The sequence below is a fragment of the Lissotriton helveticus genome, chromosome 9, assembly GCF_964261635.1.
Source record: "Lissotriton helveticus chromosome 9, aLisHel1.1, whole genome shotgun sequence".
Taxonomy (NCBI): Eukaryota; Metazoa; Chordata; class Amphibia; order Caudata; family Salamandridae; genus Lissotriton; species Lissotriton helveticus.
In genome coordinates this window covers 335,978,662-336,002,401 of record NC_136070.1, presented here as the reverse complement: position 1 = coordinate 336,002,401, position 23,740 = coordinate 335,978,662, and the positions used below count along the sequence as shown (strand labels likewise).

Sequence of the window (23,740 nt, the reverse complement as noted above, 5' to 3'; positions counted from 1 at the left end):
TTCGTGAGGCGTCTCAACAGATCTTACAGCATTGCTAGGATGGGGATTAACCACCATCAGTATGTTGTGAGGCAGAGGAAGCTCCTGACCTTAGCCATGGAGAAAGGTGTGGCCGCTTCCATAATGTTGCAGCAACAAATGACGGACGGAATGCCGAATAAATCAAACATTCACCCCAGTCTAGAGATCTGGGTTAAATCCATTGTTCTTTTGCTCACAACCCCAGCCCAGTATAGACCCAGGCATATACAAATCAGTCTTATCCCTTCTCCCCAAAGGAACAGTCCAGCCCGAACTGCCAAACCGGGTACCCCATGAACCGGAAACAAGCATCCATAACGTCAGCGCACTTTGAGGTGTCAACTTTAATGCCTGCATCAGAGAAAATATATCCGAAAAACTCTGTCTCTTGGTGTAAGAATTGCTATTTTGCAAGATTGAGAGTGAGATCGGCCATATCAATTCTTGTAAGGGTGGCATGCAGGCAGCGATGGTTTTCAAGAGTGGGTGAATGGTTGAGAGTGTCGTCGCTGACGCTGATGACCCTTTCTAGGCTTGCATTACCTCACCAACTGCATATTGGAACACCTCCACCACTAACGATATTCCAAAGTTGAGCTTCTTGTAGCGATGGAGGGTGGAGAACATTCTGATGTATATGCTGTCCTCATTGAGTTCAAGCTAGTGGTATTCGGAGTTCAGATCTAGCCTTGAGAATAATATGGAGCCATTGATATCAGCAATTAGGAGGATATGTGTCACTCTCTCTTTATGGGCTGATTGGGAAGGCGTATGTCTGTGCAGATTCGAATGCACTTCGGCTGCTTTGGTTTGTTTGCAATCCCCATGGAAGATACCCATGGGGTCGGGCTGGATAACTTTTTCAATTATACCAGCGTATTTCAGCTTTTACATTTCTGCTTCCATGGCAGGAAGGAGGAGAAATGGGATTCTGCAGCGTCGTAGGGCAACAGGGCGGACCATTGGGTCGATGTGGATGGAGATTATAGGCCCTTTAAAGCGGCCCAGGCCAGAGAAGAGGAGAGGGAATCAGGGGAGGATGTGATCAACATCGCATTAGAAGTCTCCGATGGCCGATACAAAATAAATGAGGTGCAGGTGTCCCGCAGTATTGCAGCTGAGGAGTGTCTCAGAGTCTGAAGAGGTAACAAAGAACCTCGCTGGGTAAGAGTACCTGCCGTAGAACACCGAGCAGGTGAAGACTCCACCAAGTGAGATGGATGTGGAACTTCCATAGGTGAAGATGCAGGTTTTCATCAGCCACAACAGGGGCTGTGGAACCAGGGTGTGGATTGCGCCAGGCTGGTGACGTTAACCGATGCCTCTGTGTCACTGCACGTGGTGACCGGGGTACGATACATTCTGACTTGGCAGGTGGGGTGGGCATGTCATGCTGGTTGCTCTGGGTGTAGAGTGCAGGCGATCAAGAATATTTCCTCATCATCTTCCTTGACTGTGGCGCACCTAGAGCTGGGGCTGGCTGCCATGTTTTCCAGGTCTGAAGCTTTGTCATGCACAACAGCTTTCACTCCTTGGCATCTGGGCGCACAACAGCCTGGGAACATGGGTGTTCGACGCCCACCGCGACAGACTTTGGAAAAATGGTTAGGCAGAAGACACGCAGAGCAGGTCTTGCCTCTGACCAGGCAGTCAGAAGGTGGGTGCGGAGGAACACAATCAAAGACTGCGTGGAATTGAATTTGCTGCAGGCAATTCTTCTTTAATATCAGGGAAATCAACAGTAAAAGTCAGCCCAGAAGACCATTAAACAGGCCCACAAACAACAGCCATAAACAAACCAGCTCACACACCTGTCAGACCACTCCATCAGGCATTGCCTGGTTGCCCTTTAGGCAACGCTGACCCTGCACTCAATCCTTAAATACTGTATCAGATCGACATGAACAAGTAATGTGGGAGTCCATCCCATTTGGAAACTTTCACATGAGCCGTCTGCACAAACATCTCAAATGTCCTGTTGGAGGGAAATCTTTTCTGTTACTATGGGATGTACCCAGCCCAGCCCTTCAAGGTTTGCAGGAAACGAAAGTCGAAGCATTTTGAGGCCTAAAAAATCTCAAAATTACCTGCTAAGGGACCAGGTAGGAGGAAAGCAGGCTCGGACGACATATGCAAAGCATCTCTACCCTGCAGAGTAAACAACCAACCTGTTCTGAACCATCACACCCCACAGCCACTGAACAGGAAGTCAGGGCCTGCAGGCAGCCAGCTGCAAGGCAACAATGAAAAATAGAGAGGGACAGAGAACCACAGTTTTAGGCAATAAGTGCCCATTTAAGAATTTTTATTTTACTTAGAAATACCCACGAGGCAATCAAAGTGTAGTTCTCATTCCTGCGTGATCTCTTTGTAACTAACTTAGCTTTTGTGCACCTGCTCCTACTGCTGAGATTCGCACGAGGTAGATTGAAAAAGTGAGTCATGGGGAAAAGGTCTTCAACTACAAGAGTACTCCATCTTGCTGAATGCATGTTTTTCTTTATGGGCCTCAGATTCCATTGGAACACAGTGAGGCAGCAGAAAATGTGACTAAGCCAATAAGGTTTGCGACCCGTCTGACGTTCACGGTGACTGATGCCTGCCGAAGCTGCCCAAGGCGCACTGATGAAGACTCTGGATCACTCCCATCACTTCTGCAGCAAGAATAAATTGCTGTCTATGCCTCTCAAAACCACCGAAGCCTTTTGGCAGCTGTATTGCTGGGGGCATCAGCAGGGTCAATATATGCCAAAATTGCAGCACTATTTAACCCTCTCATCAGTACTTTTACGTTTCCAAAGAGTATTGAGATATGTGCAACACTATGCCCGTGGCTGAGTAATGGCCTTATATAGATTTCAGTTTTTATATAAAATGTGTTCCTCAATGGCAAGTGCATGTAGGTACTCACTGCCACGTAAAAGAGCTACCCCTCGTTTCACCATCAGCTGTTGGCTGAAGAGAACCCCAAAATTTGGGAAGACAAGAGCAGGCTTTAAATAAGAGTAAAAGACAGATCTCAACAAGGAGGCAGGAAGTGGGCGTCCGCAGGGGGGGGCAACGAGGGGCTCTTGCCCCCCCCCTGGAGCACCCCTCCTTGCCCCCCTGCCAGGGCCGGCTCTAGGCTGGTGTGACCAACTTAATTATGATTTTAAAAGCACCTGCTGCACGTTCCCAATTACGGGGCCTCACAAAAATGTCAAGATAACTCCTGTGATTAATGTTCTTCCTAGCCAGAGATCAGAGCTTTGTGTAGTTGAGTTTTTTGACGTATGTGAGGGTAGTACAGAGGGTTAATATGCCTGCTGCAAAGAACGTGTACCAAGTAGATTAAAGAGTGCATTTAATGTAAATAAATCAGCAGGTTACTGCTTTTAAAAGAGCCATTTAACTTTCATCATAGAAGTGCATACACTCTGCTAAGTATAGAACATTGATTAATGTTGCAAACGAATTTGGGTAGAAATTGAGTCTTGTTATTAAAGAAAACTCCCAACTATGCTGTTTCTTTTTCGACTCGGAGTTTGTGCTTCTCCACACCAAGCACTCCTAAACTATACTGCCTACCAGTATAGATGACATGTGACTCCTACACTTTTAGGGGCATATCATGAATGGCCAGGGATAATTATCACTGGCTGTGTGTAGCGTTCAAAAAATTAACGCCACATATCACCGGATTCTATCGCCTGGTGAGCGCACTATCAGCAAGGCGCATCGCCCAGGCAATAGAAATCCAGGCAAACGCGGCGGAAACAGTCGAAATCGCTGGAATTCCAGCGATAGAAAACCGCGGTAGGGAAAACCTAATCTATAATGGGAGACGTGGACTCAGCATTACAATCCATCTCCCATTATAGATATGGCTTAGTAACGAAAATAGCAGGCGTTACAAAGCGGCGAAAAACCCGGTTTGCGCTGATTATAATATCGCTATGTGTATTAGCGATACACTTGAAAATAGAGAGGATCAGGGTTAGTGATGATATCCCATGTTGTTTCAATGGACACACCTCCCTTGCATCTCATTAGCGATGCAAGGCGATGCGATGTTGAAACCAGCGCTAATCCCATTGAACACACGTTAGCGTGCTCTTGTAAATAAAGCGATATTTTTATCGTCGCATTTTGTCCGAAAACTGACGCAAACGCGGCGATAAAAATATCGCTAGACTTTGATAATATGCCCCTTTGTCCTTTGGCTTATGTAACATTTCCTATACACTGATGTACACAAGTATGATTGATTGTCTGTGTAATGTGTGTGTGATGCAAAGTGCTTGGACATACTTTAATGGTATGAGGAGCGCTATATAACGAATTCAATGCATCTGGGAGAGAGTGGTTATGGAGACTTGGTCACTGTTAAAGGGTGCTAGTGAGAGAATCCGTGGTGGAGGTGGTCATTGGGGGCGCCAACTAACATTGTCACACTGGGTGCCACCAGCGCTAAAGCTGGCCCTGCCCTCTGTGGACGCCCATGCCACTATGCATTGCACATGGTGCTCCAGCCACTGTTCCTATCCAGCTCGCGCTCTCTGTTCTAGTCTGAAGCTACTCTGCGTCCCAGGGCTCAGTAGGACAAGACGCGGGCTTCATTTTCCTGCACCGTCCCTTTGGCACTCTCTTCTAGGTGAAGTCCTGTGCATTTCATCGCACGTCACATCTAGACAACACCTGGAGACACTGCTCTTTTCTAGATCCTCTGCCCCCTCCCCCTTCCATCTTAGAATTTAGTCAGAAGCGCCAGGAGACCTCAGACTTTATAGCGCGCTCTGACACATAACAAGATTGAGGCAAAGTCTTTTCAAATAATTATTGGATTATAGTGATGGACTGCCTAGAACAGTTGCTGTTAAGTAAATTACTAAGCAGAAAGAATAGTTACATTTGAATAAAAGAGTAGCGTCTGCCTCTTGCTCTGGTGTTGTTTTTGTCCTCGGGCTGCTCCCAGCCCCGTCTCACCTCTCTGAGAGCCAGTGCCCCCTTTGACTCTCTACCTGCTGCCCAACTCCTCCCCCGCCTCTTTTCTAGGTTCACACCATGGTGCTTTCACACTTAACGTCACCTCCAGCTCACATTTTTAGAGAGGGCCCCGGGCTCCCTATCACCGACATGAGGAGGAGGAAGAGAGAGGGGGGACAGAGGAAAACTTGGTGGGGTCGGGGAGACGGATACGGTGGGGGTGAGAGTGAAAGAAGAGGGGGAAGAGAAAGATAGAGAAAAGCAGTGGGGAAAGAGAGACTAAGAAGTAGGGAGGAAGGAAGATGAGAGAGCAAGTGGAGGGAGAGTGGGGGGTCTGGGTGAGGGAGAGCAGCTTCAGAGAAGTGAGACCTGTGTTCTAACTCCGCCAGTGAAGACAGCAGGTTCAAAGGAGAAAGAACCAGGCCAGACAGAGTAGGTCTAGGCAGTGTGCATGGAGGCAGGCTCGGTGGGTCCGGAAGAGGTACAGAACAAGCAGAACAGCTCCAGAGAAGGGTGAGCAGAACCAGACCAGGGCGAGCCGATCGGACCAGCAGATCCTCTGGCGCGATACACAATCAGACTGTAGTGTTCAGCTTTTGTGGTGCCAGGGGGTAACTTGAGAGTTCAGGGTGGGTGTGGGTTTAAAGGTGTCAGGGAGTAATTTTAAGGTTCACAGCGTGTTAGGGATTGGGGTACCAGGTGGATAATTTTAGAGTTCAGGGTGGGTATGGGTTTTGGGGTACCAGGGGGTTAATTTTAGGGTTCAGGGCGGGTATGGGTTTTGGGGTGCAAGGGGGGACATTTTTGGGTTCAGGGCAGGTATGGGTTTTGGGGTGCTAGGGGGACAATTTTAGGGGTCAGGGCGGTATGGGTTATGGGGTGCCAGGGGGGTAATTTTAGGGTTCAGTGGGTATGAGTTTTGGGGTGCCAGGGGGACAATTTTAGGGGTCAGGGTGGGTAAGGGTTATGGGTGCCAGGGGGGTAATTTTAGGGTTCAGGGCAGGTATGAGTTTTGGGGGGCAGGGGTAATTTTAAGGTTCAGGGTGGGTATGGGGTTTGGGGTGTTAGGGGGTTATTTTAGGGTTCAGGGTGGGTATGGGTTTTGGGGTGCCAGGGGCGTAATTTTAGGATTCAGGGAGGGTATGAGTTTTGGTGGGGTGGGGTAATTTTAGGGTTCCCGGTGGGTATGAGTTTTGGGGTGCTAGGGGGTAATTTTAGGGACCAGCGCAGGTATGGATTTTGGGGTGCGACAAAAGAAAGAGATGGCTGTGGCACAACAACCCTATGGTGTATGAGATCATATGCGGCCTGCTTCCTGCCCCCCATGGCTCCTCCTGCGCCCCAGTGTTTCTTGTGCCCCACCTGGTACACATCATGTCGGAGGATGGTGATGACGTTAACATTTTGCCCCCCCCTGGAAAAAGTTCTGCGGACGCCTCCTGCTATATGCCAGAGAATGCAATGGTCGAAAGTCAGATGTGTGTTATTGCTTATGCTCCTGGCGAAACACTGATATTCCATGCACAACACACATGAAAAAGTAAGCACAGAGTGTTACACGTATTCCTGCCTACTGTGATTGATTTAAAGTTTTGGGCAATCAAATTTCCTGAAATAGCCCACAAAACAATGCTTATTAAGAACATCCCCAGGGGGATGATACCATTCCGTCGAGGGGTGCAACGTTTCAACTAAAGTGGTAGAGATATCCTAATCCATTATGTTTTTGACAGCCATCATGGACCATGGTATAAAAGACATCAATGCATTATATCGATGACAATCGCAAGAGAACGTAACACACAAAGAGCCCTCGGGTCTGGAGTCACGCAAGGAGAGCAAGGAGAGCAGTTATGCTGAAGAAGAATCGCAAGAGAACAACAAAGGAGATATCTCATGTGGTAAACAATAGGAAAATATCAATACTGTAATTAACGGTGAAATCATTTGCAGTGAAAATTCAGCGTTCTTTTGTACAATGATATCAGCATTAGCAAAAGGTCCATACAAATGGATTCTTGGGAAAAGTGACAGCAAACAACAGACACACAACGATCAAAGCTAGAAGAGATACAACAATATAATCCTCCATCCCAAAAAAGAATGAACAACTATGCATGGTTTTAGAAAACTGCTCATAATGATGTATTTCATGGATTGTACACCAGCAAGGTTTTGAAAACAGCAAGGGAAAAGAGAACAGACACTGATGAAGCCTAGTTGTCAACATTTGAAACCCATTTCCAGGGATACTTTGCAGCACAGCTATCAATGACTTACTGGAAAATCTACCACACCCATTGCCCCAAAGCCCTGCCCAACCCGCATAATTAGCATAATTTAACTCCACCTACTTATCATAGTGTAGATTATATATAGTGTCTGCTCAATAAAGAGAATTGCAGGGAATTGAGATGGGAATTTCAAACTTAAGGCCTAAGTAGCGGAGTTGGACAATTCTCCCATTCAGCTGCGTTAGAGAATTTTACCAACTCGGCTACTTTGGCCTAAAGTTTGAAATTTCCATCGCAATTCTTTTTCTTTAGTAGGCCCTTATTTCCAGGACTGTCCCGGGATTGTGAATTACCCGGGACAGCCTCAAACTTGCTAGGACTATCCTGGCAAAAACAGGACAGTTGGAAGCTATGATGAAGGAGTCTGTAGCATCCAGCTAAAGAGTGTGGATAACACTAAATAGCCCATGAGGTGGTGAAACTATTACAATGGTTCATAATGTGACAAAGTTCAAGGCCTTGAAAGCTGCCATATTTGATGATGTACTGTAAACACTCTAAGAGTGTCAATTTATTCCAATGTCAATCCAGAGGTGTGGTTGCATTAGATAAAGCAATTTACTATGGAGGATTTAAGCATTCCAAGCAATGTTCCCGCTATTTTATTTTCTCCATGAGCAGCAATAAAGGTACTCTGAGTGCTGCTGCCAAGGCTGCATGCACAGAAGACAAGCAACAACTTAATATGAAAGCGTATAGTGTGCAAGCTACCAAAGTCGGTGGCATAAGAGTGCCATGGGCCCTAATGCAAAGCCAGAAAGAATTGATCTCTTGCCAATGGATTAGTATTAACAAGCATTTACAATGCAACGGTCTCACCTTTAGGAAAGTTAGAGCTATTGGCATTGTAAATGACAACATTTTTATTTATGTGTTGATTTTGAAAACAGATAAATAAATGGCATTGTCATTTACAATGCCAATAGCTTAATCTCTCGCAAATGCGTGAGCTATTGCATTTGCACCCACACACAGAGCCACACATACACAGAGCCACACACACACAGAACCACACACACACACACAGCCACACATACACAGAGCCACACATACACAGAGCCACACACACAGAGAACCACACACACAGAGCCACAAACACACACAGATCCACACACACACACAGAGCCACACACAGCCACACACACACATAGAGCTTCACACACACAGAGCCACAGAGCCACACACACACACACACACACACACACACACACAGAGCCATACACACAGAGCCACACACACAGAGCCACACACAAACACACACAGAGCCACACATACACAGAGCCACACACACACACAGAGCCACGCACAGAGCCACACACAGAGCCGCACACACACACAGAGCCACACTGGCATGGCATTCCCTCGCTGATCAAGCATTCCCCCTCTTGCCCTCTCCACTGTCGGGGCACTTTCAACACTGTCGGAGCATTCCACAGATGACACTGCTCCCTCCACTCTAGTTCCTTATGACTTATGGCTAGGGCAATAGTAGTCTTTGCAGAAAACTGTTTTCGCACTCCCCGACATCTTGGACTGCTCAAGCCTAGATGGAGAGAAAGCGTTAACTGTGCACTACCACGCCAACATTTACGGCACAAAGGCGAGACTTCCTGGGATTAGAAACTCTAATACATGTACAAAAATTCAGTTCGTAAATATCGTTCATACAAGTTTTGCTTCAATGTCTTTCTTCTCCAATGAATAAGGCGCCTCACGATGATTAAACGTTGATATTCTCAAGTATTGATAAGGCGCAGTTTTATTTTGCCCCAGAGCAGCGTTTATAGTTTTTTACTTCGCGCTAACATTTTACATCGCCGCAAGTCCTCTGTAATGTATGTCACTCTAGTCTTTCTTTAGTTTCGACAGCCAAAGCGGACACCACAGGGTGGAGAAAGGAAGGGGGCGGCGAACAGATGATGTGATGACCTCTGCCGTCGTCACTGACAGAGCCTCACGGCTGTATAGCTGCTCCGCAAGGTGCTGCGAGTGCTGGCTCCGTGTAACCCGACACCGGGAGGGACGGGCGGGCCAATAAAGACAAGTAGGCAGCAATGTAAGAGAACTGGAAATTCAGTTTGGGGCGAGTGCGCAGCCTGCCCGGCAAGGGCTGGGGCTCTCCAGACCTCTGACTGGCTGACAGTGCGAGCAGTGAGCGCCGGGTGGGCCTGCCGGTGCTGGGTGAACATCTGCCGGGTGCAACGCCATCACGGTGCAGGTAAGATCCTTCGGGGTGTTGAAGGCCTGTGTGCGCGCCGGCGTCCCAAGCTCTCGCGAGGGGTCAGCAGAGGGATTGGGCAGGTGTTATCACCTGCGGTGGGTGGTGGTTCGTGTGATGGGAGCTTGATTTTGTGGCTCCACCGTTCGGCTGTGCAACTTTCAGCTCATCTGGTGGTTAGCGAGACGGGCAGCAGGAGTCTGTAAGCCCCGTCCTTTTCGGATTGGGGGGCGTGTTTTTCTTTCCCCCCTCTTCTCCATTGGCTGGAATGTAAACAACAGGCGTGTTTTTGACTGTTGTTTTTACACTCCAGCCAATGGAGAAGAAAGAAAAAGAAAGTTAAAAAACACGCCCCTCACTCCGAAAAAGACGGGGCTTAGATCGTCACTGGGACCTCTTCTCCAATGGCTGGCTGCCGTTTAGGAGGCCAGCCAATGCAGAAGAGGGGCGGGGTTTACCCTCGTTACTCTAAGACATTAAGTCTCGCTGGCGAGACTGCGCATGTGCGCAGCCTACGCCAGTCTCGACTTAAAAAGCACCCATTACAAGGGTGCAGTGGGCTCCTTGCACCCTTGGTGACTGGCGGCACTGCTTCTGGTGCCCTAATCATTGTATCTATTTTACTCTCTCTACATTATCGCCATGCCTCTCTTATCTCCCCTTTGCACCTTATTCCGACCCTCTCCACTTCCACTCTCTCTCTCTCTCTCTAACGTGTCCTTATCTCCTTCCTCCCTTTTTATCTCCTCTTTTCTCCTACTTACCCTTTCCACTTCTTTTCCTCCCTTTATGCTCTCCTCCACATCTCTCCCATCCTGTGTCCTCTCTTTCAAATCTACATCCTACCCTTCTCTCCCAATTTCCCTCTACTCTCCCTATTGTCTATCTCATTCCACCCTTTCTCTATCAAATATTTATCTTGACTATGTTCACTCTCACTTGTCATGGTCCTTTGCTTGTCTATTACCTCCTTGTTTGTCACCTCTTTGTCTTCCGATTCCCTTTAAGTTTGTTCGTTTTGTCCTTTTCTTCCTTCGTTCTTCCCCTTCCTTTTTCCTCTCCTTGCTTTGATTCACTCCCCTTCCTTTTTTACCCTCTGGAATTCTTACATATTCACTCATTCGTTTTTCTACCTCACCTCCATAGCTCATCCTCCCTATCCAAGTTTCTTTTCTCTTTGCACTCAAATCTTCCCTCTCCCTCGCTCTCTCCTATAAATATCCTTCTTCCCTTCCATATTTCTTTCTTTTACTTGTGTCTTTACTGTTTTTCTCTTTTCCTATCCCATACCTTTTCTTATTTGGATTCCTGTTATCTTCTTTCTTCTACTCTTCCTGCTTTCTTTCCATTCCGACAGCCCTATCTCCTTTGTCTAGTTTCTTATGGTGTCTCCTCTTCCTTTATTCTCTCTTACTTCATATCAAATTCTTGCCCTCCTGCCCACGTCCCTCGTTCCATTTCCTCCTTTATATATCGCCTCCATAGCTGCCCTCCTACTCCTAACCTCTTTCTAATCACCTCTAATGCATTCCACCTATCTCAATCTTTTTCTTCACTTGTGCTGCCTTTTCACCTCATCCACCATCGTCCACTCTGTCTTCTTGCCCTTTTTTCTTTTCGACCTCAAGTGAAGCCCTTAGCATCGAATGCAACGTTTGGCTTATGCTCTAGCTTCTGCTTTAGGAAGGTACTTCAAAACAATTCTTAACAAGAAGGGTAACAAAACTGAAAAGAGAAACGGACTAATTGAATAGCACCTCACTTTATTACTGCAATTTAGTCTTTAGAGAATTTGCACAAATCATCCAGCACTTGTCGCCCTTGAGTGCCAATGAATACAGATTACGATTTTTGATGAAAGCAAGAAGGTGCACCAAGAAAGTAGATTCAGTCCATAATAATTTTTTCAAGAAAGTTCTTTATTCAAAAGTTAATTCAAACAACAACCACCCATGGCGTTTCGTTCCCAAAATAAAGTTGTAGAACTTCGTCAGGGCTCTATAATGTATAAATCACACGGAACCATGGAAGGAGAAATCAGACGCTTAGCAAGGTGTCACGCTTTTATACCTGAAACTTACCTCTATCATAAGGCGACTGTCAAATTTAAGATGTTTCCTCACGGAGCACTAGAACTATACATTATAGAGCCCTGACGAAGTTCCACAATTTTATTTTGGGAACGAAACGCGTTAGCTGGTTGTTCTTTGAATGAACTGTTGAATAAGGAACTTTCTTGAAGAAATTATTATGGACTGAATCTACTTAATTGGTGCACCTCCTTGCTTTCATCAAAAATTCTTAACAAGAAGCCTGTTAAATAAGCAGCAGCCAGTACAGAACAGACTAGGTATCTCTAACATCTGAGTCCTGGTGCCTTTGCACTGGCTGCAGCACAAATAGACATGCCTCTTCCTAAATGCACATGTTTAGATCACAGAACAGGGTGGCAATCTCTAAATCATCTGCTTCACTTGTCTGACTGCCTCTATACTCCTCACTAAATAATGGATCTGGCAGCATTGGCCACGGCCAGGTGCCCCACACTTGCTGCCACTTAAGAGGCCCTCATCGACACCTCTCCCTCTCGTTATAGCTATAAAAGAGGAACATTAAAGTGGCTGTTTGGTCCTCTTGTATTTATATAGTGCTCAATACTCTGGATGAAGCTGCACTGTATTCTGTTTAGCATTTGAACTGCATAGGATGTTGGATGTAGTCAAGGCCGGCTCTAGGGCTGTGCGAGCGGTGCCACCGCACCGGATGCTGACTTGGGGTGGGGGCATCATTTTTACAAATATATTATAATTTTAAGAGCACCTGCTGACGCGTTCCTGGCCTCCAGAAATTTTCAGGCATCAATTAAAATGACAAAACAACTCCAGCGTGGAAAGAGACTGGAGGTTTGTTTAGTGGAAGTTTTGACTAATCTTAAGGTAGCGCAGAGGATTAAAATGCCTCCTGCTAAGAACATACACCATGCAGCTAACCAACTGCATATAATGTAAATAGGTCAGTGGGTTACTGCTTCTTTAAGAGAGCTCCTTTTGTTACTTGTGGTTTATAAGTCAAAATCCTAATCTAGAACATTGAGCTATTCACTGTCATCAAAGAGCTGCATGCATTCTGCAAGGTATATGTTAGAGCTATATGTTTTTTGCCCAGTCTTTCATATCCTAACATTGCCAAAAGGGTTCATTTGGGTAGAAAACAATTCTTATTATTAAAGAGAAACCCTAACAATGGTGTTACGTTTTAAATTCTGAATTTGTGCTTTAAAGAATAAGGACTCAAACTATATTGCCTACCAGTATTGATGACATTTCACTCCTAAATTACACCTTGTAGTCCTGACTGATGTAACATTTCCTATACTCTAATTTACACACATATGATTGTCTCTGTGCAATGTGTGTGTGATATAAAGTGCTCTGACATCTTACACTGCTATGTGTGGTGCTATAAAACTCAATCTGAGAGACAGTGGATTTGGAGACTTGAGGTGCACTGTTAACGGGTGTTAGTTAGGTAATCGGTGTCAGAGGTGATCATCGGGGAGGGGGGCCAACAGTCATTGTCGCACAGGGTGCCACCAGTGTTAAAGCCACCCCTGTATGTAGTGTGGCCCATATGGGAGGTATTGGGTTAGGGTTATAAAGTTCAAAGACAGGATTCAAACATGCTTACATGAACATCGCTGCACACATGTATGAGGTGCTGCGGAGTGTGAAAACTGCCCTATCATTTTGATACAGACAAAAATGTGCAATTAAGCGAATTGGCACAGTTATATTTTGAGTCCCCTCTAAAAATATAGGGTTTTGAAAATGTAATGATTTAGCACTCTGCAAGAACGATAAACAAATTATAGCTGTTACAGGGGTCAAGGCCTTCTTAACATCCAGGAAAATGTCTAAAGAAATCTGGCATTTTCAATGCCGGGATCAAACAATTTTTCAATCATTTTCCAGGGGGCCCTTCTCTACAATGAACTCATTATCTTCTGATTTTACACAGCAACATTTGCACTTCATTGTTAATTTGGTAACCTCGCATTAGCTTGTAGTAAAAACGCATATTGCTCTGATAATATTGAAAAGAACCAGTTTAAAGATTTAGGCCAAGATTTACTAACGGTTTGCGCTGGGCTTGTGTCACAAAAGTGACGCAAATCCATCACTTTGTGTCGTGGTGAGATTTACTTTCCAAAGCAATCCAGCTACCCAAAGTAACGCCAAGTAGCTCTATCCCCTACTTTGCATCATGGGGATATACCATGTCTAGTATATGGGGATTCCCATACAACCCCCCATGGATTTTTGGCAAATCCCAATTTGCAGCAAATATTTATAACTCTTCAAAGAGAGCATAACAGTAGAGCATGTATGTTGCATTATAAAGTATATCAGACACACAGAGTGAGAAAAGTATTAAAGCATAGTCTTTGTATTGGAAGAGTGCCCCTTCAGTACAAAATCTATGCTTGACAGAACACACACAAACTTGTCTTATAGTGCAAGGAAGCATGTGCTGGTCAAAGTCAGTCTAAGGTGAGCCAGGGCAGGGGGAGAGAAACAGCGCGATATCTTAGTAGATATAATACTGTTTCTCTCTCACACTTTGACGCAATGCAGCACAGCAACTTTGGATGCTGTACCGCATTGCTCTAAAACTCAGTAAACCTGCCCTTGCGTCTCTAACAAAGCAGTAAAGAGTCACTATTTGTTTTGTTCTTCTATGCAGAAACCTGCTCCTACAGTTCAATTAACAGTTTTACTACACACATTTCTTCAAAAAGCAAACAGTCTAGTCGCCTCAATGTAAGCAGAATCAGCTTCATAAACCGAATTCCCATTACAGGGCACTAAGTCATTAAATATAATACTACAATTGGCGAGCCACTGAAAGTTTCAGCCAGACTGAAGTCTGGCTCAGGCTTAGCTCGAGGACCTGTGGGAACCTCAAGCTCAAAACGAGCCAAGCTTTCATGTGGCTTCTGCCTGCCGTTCTTCCTCTACCCAGGATGTGGCACTGTGGCAAGAGGTGCCGACTTTGGAACTGGGGAAACAGATATGAGTATTGGCGTCAGCTCAACATCCTGTGATTCTGGGCCCATCACTTAATCTCCTGGTGCCTAAAAAAACGAATGTGACCTTGTGTAATGTAAATGATGCTCCTGTAAAGTGTGCCAATACCTTCAGTAGTGTCCGCGCTGTACAAAAAATGAACATAGGAAAAAGCTAAGTGTAAACATGATATAAAGGAAAGAAAAATAGATATGTACACAGTGACACCAGAAAACATGGATAAATTGCGCTTTCCCGTTTAAATTGTATGATCTTAGCCAAACAATGTATTTTTACCAAAACTTATTTTTCTTCATTATTGTGTATGAAAACACTTTTAAAGGTGTAAGTTCAGAATACCAGTTGTACAAAAACCTATTGTGTTTAATTTAATCGGCTATAATGTGGCTCTATAAAAATCGGAGGCACGTACAGGATTTACATGACAACTGTCTTCCCTCTTAGTTCATTATTGGTTGAAGTTAAAAAAAAACACTTCTAATAAGTACTTCTCAAGCCAATGATTTAATGTGGTGTACTTATGTTAAATCTTAACATGTTTATATTTTGAGGAGATAATATTTTAGGTGATGTCTGTTGTATGATTTATATAACTTTTTTCAGGGCTAGCCTCTATTTAATAAATTAATGGAAGCAGCAGCCCCTAGGTCTGCCACACGCCAAAAGAGAGTGAAGATTCATGCCTACAGCATCTTTGTATACATGAGGCCGGCGACGCAAAATATCCCTTTTCCAGCCTCTTTTAGGCCAGGTAGCGCCGAGTGCGCTCCCCGAAACAGTCTGAGCGCTGGAAATAACAAATGTGCGCCACTTAGAGGGGAAATAGGTTACAAGCAGAGGATTGAATAACCTTTAGTCGGATGATAACTACTTTGACATCCAAAATTAATTACATTTTTGAGGTTACACGCTTCCTGTTTGCTTTCAATTTACGCAATCCTCGTGACCATGCCAACCATGACTTTTTGCCAACACAGAAATAGTGACTATCCCTCATGCTTTGAGTCAGCTGCACTTTACTTTAGTAAAATGGCACTTACATTAGATCTCAATACACAGCTCTGAGGGTGAAGGCTAGCACTTTAGAGTGAACTTATCTTGCAAGATTCTTCACTTTAACAACGCATTTTGAAGATGGTGGGTTACAGCCAGACGGCGAAGAGCTCTGTTCGGTCAAATTAAGGCCGTGCACTTTTCTTCAAAGGTGTAATGTAGATTTATATCGAGGGTGCTTTTCGATTTTAATAGTATGTGCAGTGCAGAGCAGAGCAAAATATAACATTTGGTTTGTATCTGCCGAACTCACCTGTCTGGAGATAGCAAGCTGCAGGGCGAGGTAAAAAGCTGCCAGGTGATCTGTAGGCGATAAACTATGTGCCCTGAAAAAATGAAGCAGTTACAGCAGTGTTAATCAAGCAGCATATTACCTGTGTCATTGTCTAGCCATCAAACATCGATAATAATGCTCAGAAACAACTGGAATAGGAACCAAACATCGATATTAAACAACCTTTTATAGCAGCTCACAAATTGATCAACGATTCTGAACGTCTACAGCCAATTGGCCACCTCCTTGCATGGAAATCTAGCACATATCATAAAGACCTTTACAGGTCTCTCCTAATACAGCAAGCGTGCAGTCTGTTGCAAGACGTATTGTTAGCTTGCAATGGGCTTAGAGCCCACCCATTGCTTACCATTGGTTAGTTTAATTGTCACTATTTTGCCTGCTTCTTGCTTGCCAGCTTCCGTCGGATTTCCTTCCTCTTCTGGTGTTTCTCAGTCACTTAGAGCATGGGCCTATTACTTGTGTCCTTCCAGTACTCTCATTTCAGGCACAGTTTTTTTCTTTTTTGTCAAGCACTCTACGAGTGTAAATATGTTTTCCAGCTGTCTCTCTTGTATACTTCATGTTCCTCTTTCATGCTCGTGTTTCTCCCCTCAACCTCCGTTTCTTTCTTGCTTATTGCCTGCGAGGACACCTTCCATTGCCATTCTAGCTTCCAAACCCCTCCACCATTGTAACATGTACTACTTCCCCATCAATGTTGCCGGTATGCCTCGCAATAAATCCATTGCCTGCTTGCTTCCTCACTCCCAGCCCTGTGTTGTCCTTGCACACCCCCATTGTTTTCTCTCACATGTCCTTCTCTCCTATACTCCCTCGATGTGTTGCCTTCTACTCTGTCTGCTCTGTACTCCCTCTTATTTTAAGAAAAAGAATTACAAAGCAGATGAGCACTATGGCAAAAACGTGCATTTTTTGTAACCTTTTATAAGGTATACCATCTTGGATTGTTACATAAAAAGAAAAAAGGTCTCGCCTCACTTAGTTTCGTGGTGGTGAGCGCCTACAATATGATGCGACGGCTGCATTATATAATTTTTTTAAACATTAGTTTCAGGCATGCTGTGACCTTCCCTTCTGTTTGATAGCCATGGTTCATTTCACTTTAAAAATGTACAGTCATTTACATAACAAGCAAATCAATGCAAGTCAATGCCCCTTTCTTAGACCTGGAATTAACATACACAGACTCAAGTGTGAAAACTACAGTAAGGTAGAACAAGCCTACTGATTGTACTTAAACATATAACCGTTTGTGGGGAAGCAAATATTATGGGTTTCAAGCTGCCAAGCTTTGGAACTCTGGTTGGGGCACATCTGTAACACCAAGCACTTCACAATTATAATCTTTTCTGAACCTTCTGAGTTCTCAGACAACACCTTTAATGTTTGAATACCCAGGTAAGGCGGTCTAACGAAGCAATTAATAAAACCCAACCATCAACTATAATGAATTCTAAGCAAACAGCCACCTTCAGTTCAGAAATGGACAACACAGTAGCGCAGGAGAACAAAATAAATGGCAAAATCCTTCATCGCACCCACACACGCAAGCATTGTACCGACTAGATATTGCATGACAGGATCCAGAAAGCCATTAATGAATATGAACCATCTTTAAACAATAATTAGACAGTTTTAAGGCAGCCGGCCACCATCCAGCATTATTACTACTAAATGGCGCTCGAAACAACCAAATCTAAGATCCATGCACCCAATAGACTCCATTCAACAAGTATCCCAGAACCATCAAAAGATGCTGATCACTATAGAGGATATAAATTGCACAACGTGCTATACAAATACTTGCAAAATAACATAAAAAGTGTCATTGCCAAACCTTTCCTTTTGCAGCATCTATTATATCTACTTCATGTTCTAAAAATAAAAAATCCAAAATGTTCTCTCCAGATTCCATTCTTTGGAATGTGCAAATCTATATTTACACTTACCCCCCCAAAAGGCAGAAATTAGTACTGTGCTAAAAACAACAGGACTCATACACACTCCCCCTTTCTTATCATTCTAATAAAATAAGATCACTTCAGAACTGTAGGGCAACTATTCCTAGTTATAGTGGACTGAAATAGACTAACTGGACTACTGTCGAAAGGGTTAATCCAGCATGGGACACAATCTAGAGTGTGGCAAAGCATTTGAAGATAGAATGTTCTTGCATGGTGCCGTTCATTTGTGTCCCTCTATGCGGTTGTGGTACAGTAGACAGGCCTCCTACATCACACAGTGAAATGAAGGCGCGTGCAGATTGCAACTGTGTAATGCTCTTGTTAAAGCCTCTTAGAACAGTATGTTCAGTTCTTGTGCCACTTCTTTTGAAGAGGTCCGAAGATAAACAACACAGCCAAGCCTAATCTGAGAATTCAGTGTCACTGGATGTGATGACAAGTTTCTATACGAATTCTTCGGTCTTAACCGAGAGGTACCCATTTCATTCAGGGGCCAGAAGAAAATCTGAATTTGTTTACATGCACTTTTTAAAAAGCTCTTCAGGGCGGAAAGTTGCAGAGAGAGAGGCACCAAATTGGAGGAAAGGCTTCTCCCAGACTTTCAACAATAAGGGGCAGTGCAGAAAGTGCACCAGCAAAGGATACAAGGTACCAGGATTAAAACTTAAACTTTCACCAATTTGCATTGGATTAGTAATCAGAACAGCCTCAACTTTGCAGGTGCCTGTTTACAGAGCCCATTACAAACAAACGATTTGTCCAACTCACCTTACGGCAGCCATGTCTACCCATATGCCCTTGCCTCAATCCATTTCCCTTGACACCTACCTACCTCTGGAAATTATCTCAGAAATGGGTTTATTACTTGCAGGGAGAATATATGTATTACAAAACTCCATAATCCTTGTTATAATCCTCCAGTAGGGACTTAGTGGTCACGGCAGGCAATGAGAGGAGGGACGAAACTACAGTCCTCCACATCTGGGACAGAAATGACTGCTAAGCATGTACAAGATTAGCATCAAAGTCAGAGAGGTTTTGCAACATACCATCAAGCAAGTCTGGGAGGAATTACAAGACTGACTGCATAAATGTAACATTATAAAGGTAAATAGAACCAAGAGAATTCAGGAGTGACAAATGGCAGTGCTTAATTCGTAAAGGAATGCGTTTCGGGGCTTTAAGTTTTGCTCAGAAGCCTGTACCTGGTACAATCGAAGGCCCTCATGCCGAATACCAAGGCTGCGTAGTCTTGATTTCACCTCATGCCTCATTAATCTGCACCCCAGTGGTGTAGCTAGCCACTCTGCCGCCCGTGGTGGTCCCTGCTTTTCCCCCGGTCGTCATAGAGCAAGGGGGACTGCCCTCATCGCACCCCCCCTTGCTTTGCCACTGCTGTCCCCAGGCACTCCTGCCTCTGTATCTCACACATGCAGTTTCTTTTTAATCTTCCCTTTCTACTTTTGTCACTAGTTTTCTGTCTTCCTTTCCCCCTTTTGTGTTTTTCTCTCTTTTGCACTGGATCAAAGTCTGTTGAGAAAAAATAAGTGCTGGTCCCCCAAAATGAGTGCAGGTGGGGCCCACTTGAAACTACCGGTTTAAATGAAGCACTGCAAATACTCATTTAAGCAGGGTGCTATGTTCCCACTACGCAGCAAAATACAACACCAGACAGTACAATTAACCCGTTGACCGCGGCGCAAATTCAGCAGCAGTGCGGGTGATTTAATCAGTGGGCGGGGTTCAGATGGCTCCTGGCCGTCCTCCGCACACACCCACCATCATGTGGGACGGCCAGGGGCCGTCCGCAGCACCAAACGGGTTAATGCCAACTCATCGCTATTTTACCTAATGGACTAATAGCTGAAAAACTGCAACACATTTATTTCTTTTCTCTATTGAGAAGCGTCACATTAATCCTCAATATTTTTTGTTTTGGATGCCTCCAGCATCACCTTAGTGTTGACTATGTACACAACAATTTAAGTACAGCAAAAAGAGAAGACGCCTTAAGAGGAAATACAATCTAAGGGAAGGGTACATTCAAGCTCTATTTCCAAGATCATCACACAGTAGTCTTACTACAAGCAGAAACAAAAACCTTGCCCCTACCTCTGAAATGCAAGGAGAGCTTTCCTCTGAAGGTCCTCCTGCATCCCTCGAAGGGAAGCTAAAGGAAAAAGAAATACAATTAGTCATTTAAGTTGTGTTATGTTGCTAGTTTGTATAGTAGACTGCGAAATGGGCACAAATGAACTTACTCGCTTCAACAATATATGTAAATCTTTACTAGCGTTTGCATTTTATAGAAGCTCGATTGATGTGTAGTCCTTCCAATGAGGACGTTTTTGAGGTACAAGCAAAAATGTGACTTCAGGACATTTCCTTTTTAGCAATTTTTTTGATATCCACCGGCAAAATGTCCCAACAATGACATCAAAGCAGTCGTTGTGTAAATGCTGGGGCCGCACAATAATTAAATATGGCAAATGTCTCATTAAGCAGCATTTTCTCCCCACAGGTACCATCCTAACTCTGACCTTTTACAACGTTTAGGGTCTTCTTCCCCTCCCTGCCAAGTGACCCATGAGGCTTTAACAGCAAGTAGCAAGTGTGAGGAATTATGTACCATACTTACCTGTACCTCACGCTATGCTTGTTTCGCTGTGTAGCCCACCACCGCCACTGCGTTTAAAACTTTACCGCCATATTTCACTTCAGCCATGGAAAACGCTCATGGCCACGTTATCTGCCGCTCTAGGTCGCTCACGCACACTAGAAGTCGGCCATATGTTGTGTTTTGGTAAATACCATTCTCACTGGTTCTCCCTTGTATGTCTGTATTGTCTCTATGTTCTATGTACAGTAAAGTAGAGGGAATCCCCCTCTTACACGTACAGCACCTTAGCGAGTGCGACACTTTTTACCACACATTGTCACTTAATATAGTTTATTGTCACCCACACATACTCATTGGTCCTGAGGAAAGCCAGTTTTAATCAAAAGGCCTGGCTGAAACATGTAGACCACAAGGACGTAGGAGCTCTTAATACACTCCACATCGTCCACAGCCTTTTTATCTTGCTAACAGGGGCCCAGATATTAAAATTTACCTTTCACCCTCGGGAACTGGGACCACCTGTATAGCTTTTAACCTTTCACATTCATTCTCACTATCACTGCACACTCAGCAAGCATACCAGCTCCTCAGTAATCTGGAGTCGCAGCACACCCGGGACACATTCGGTGTCACTGTGGTGGGCCCGATGATGAAGCATGACACCAACTAGGTTGGTGTGTGAGGGCTTCATGACCAAACCTAAGGGTTTGCCCGCAGATGTACCTCCTGAGTCTCACTAACACAACCTAGCTAGTCCTATATTGATATTTCTAAATGTCTCATTCACAAACAATGCAAAACAGAAAATTGTGTAAATATGACTTATGTTAAGACTGCTCCGCCATTTTTCTTCGTGATATGACCTGATAACATTCCAACAGTCTACTGTGGCACCAAGGGAAGCCTGTGTTGTAACATGCTTCTAGAACTTCAGTTCCAACCTTTGTGAATTGCTCATGCTCTGCCTCTATTCACGTTAACTGTGCCGCACTTGGTATAGGGCACACTGTTCTCAGAAGCACAAAGACATACAAAAAGTAATCAACATGGGGATGCCTTAAGAGCAGATATTAAGCATGGACAATTGTAGGTACAGGCAATACAAGACAGCCACCGAGGGTTTCACTGGCGAGGAGTGTTAGGTTGCCACTGCAACTGGCAAAGAATGTCTGGGGTGCCACTCATTTTGCTTCATAGTGCCCCTTAGCCTAGCAGCAAAACTATTTTCCCTGGTCCTTAGCCATGCTAAAAGAAAAATATCACTTCTTCAAGAGCATCAAAAGCCAGCCCCATGAGCTATGATGCTAACCTACTGTCTAAATAGGGCCAACTTTTCTAACTCTGTGCTCATTTCATCTCTTGTCCTCTATGGATGCCATCTTTGCCATGCCTTGCTTTCTTCCTACAACTATAGGGAGGGGGTCTTGGTATGCGGTATCCTGCCTGTCAACAGCTGCTGCTGTGGAGCTCTCAGCCCTGTATGGAATTTCACTACTATTTGTGGGAAACTACAGTTCATATAATCATGCTTAAAGTGGAGTATACATAAGAAGTGAAAAAATGTAAGAACATGAAATGGGCATGACAATGAAACTTCCTATTCACGGAAGGCTTTGTAGTCTGATGAAGGTGGGAAAATTAAAATAAAAAAAATTAGAAGGAAGCATTACTAAAGCCAATAGATCTCCCATTTGAAACCTACTGGCTCAGTCAATGGTTTTTGTTCATGCACAAATAAAAGGAAACAAGGGCGAGATTTTGTAGGCTCACACATCCATTTTAAGCACATGCATTGGTCATGATGGTATGGTAAATAAAAGAAAATATGAAAATGAAGTAGCGCGAAGGCTTTTTTATTTATAAAGTGGAAGGGCTGGCAGCAATTTGCTCCCCCCCCCCTCATAAATGAAAAAAAATGTAGGACCACACTATGGGGATGGGCGGAATGCGAGAAGACCATGAGGGAGCAATACGGAGTAGTGGATACAATTGAGGGAGAAAACAACAGGGAAGAGAAGGGAGAAGCACATAGACAAGAGAAACAAAGATTGTGGGGGAGAGAAGCACATAGGTGAGAAAATAACATGAAGCACGGGGAGAGCAACAGAGAGCGAAGTGAGAGATATCTCGAAAACACATGATCTCTTATGGATTGCTTGAACAAAAAGAAAAAACTAGCTCCCATAAAGAGAGCAGCTGAAGTAAAGAGGATATGTTCCAGTGGTAGAACAAGCACAAGATGGACAAGGCAAGCCACTGAATGAGAAGGAAGCAAATGGTAAGCTTTAAACTCATTATAAGTTCGTGTTAAAATGAGAATAGGTCTTTTACAAGCAGGGATCTTGTGCTGTCTGGTAGGCTCGACCTAAAAAGGACAGCCTTTAGAGATTACAGGAAATTCATAAAGGTTGAGTTCAACAGGTGCTGTACATTTAACACAACCTTTGTAACTGACTTTACAGCATTTCAAATGCTGTAATATCAGATCACAGGATGGCAAAGTTATGTCCCTAGGTAACAACGGAGGTGCTAATTAAGCATCTGAAAAGACTGACACATGTGGAAACATTGTTTCTACAATTTACGGCAAAATTTGCATGAATGCTATAAATACTCCTTGTGTTCGTGTAATAAGCGATTTGTAGTAAAACCGCACATTTTCCGATGAACGCATGCCTTTTCCATAATTGAATTGAGTGCATCTGATTCTTTCTATTCGGGATTCACTGTCACTTAAATGACTAAGAGCTACACTCACATAAAACACAAAATACCATGCTAATGTTGCCAATTTCACATTTCAATTGCTGAAGATACAGCGCTGTTTTATTCAACAGTATAATTAATGAGATATTTGGTTTTTCCTCACCCCTTTTATCGAGTGTGGTAAAAACAAACATATTTTTTCTAGCTGACATTTCCATCCATAAAAATCACATGAGCTTTGACTGTAGTAGCTGCCAAGCCTCATTCAGGTTTTTTTCTGTAGCAGGGTGATGGAATATAATGCTTACTCCTGCTAGAAAAAAAGCTTCCTTATCCCTCCCTTCACCCCCACCATGCCCTCAGGCAAGGGCATGTGCTCAGAGCATGTGGTAAATGTACGCGGTAAAAACACGCGGAAGAGGGGATTTTGTGTGGTTTTAGGAGCGTATAAATCGGTCCTACATGGTAATTCTCCATACCATGGAGTCTTGCTAGTAATTGCACTGTGCTGGGT

The 23,740-nt window shown here is 44.2% G+C and overlaps 1 protein-coding gene across 3 annotated transcripts in view; it reads right to left on the bottom strand.

Annotated features, from left to right (window-relative positions):
* TTC7B (tetratricopeptide repeat domain 7B) overlaps positions 1-23,740 on the bottom strand; it is a 1,395,621-nt gene that overhangs the window by 679,430 nt on the left and 692,451 nt on the right. For all 3 annotated transcript variants that reach the window (XM_078660056.1, XM_078660054.1, XM_078660055.1), the window contains exons 13-14: positions 20,013-20,070; positions 15,892-15,964 (exon numbers count right to left, since the gene is read on the bottom strand). In XM_078660056.1, coding sequence (XP_078516182.1) covers positions 15,892-15,964; positions 20,013-20,070 — 131 coding nt within the window. The remainder of the gene's footprint in view (positions 1-15,891; positions 15,965-20,012; positions 20,071-23,740) is intronic.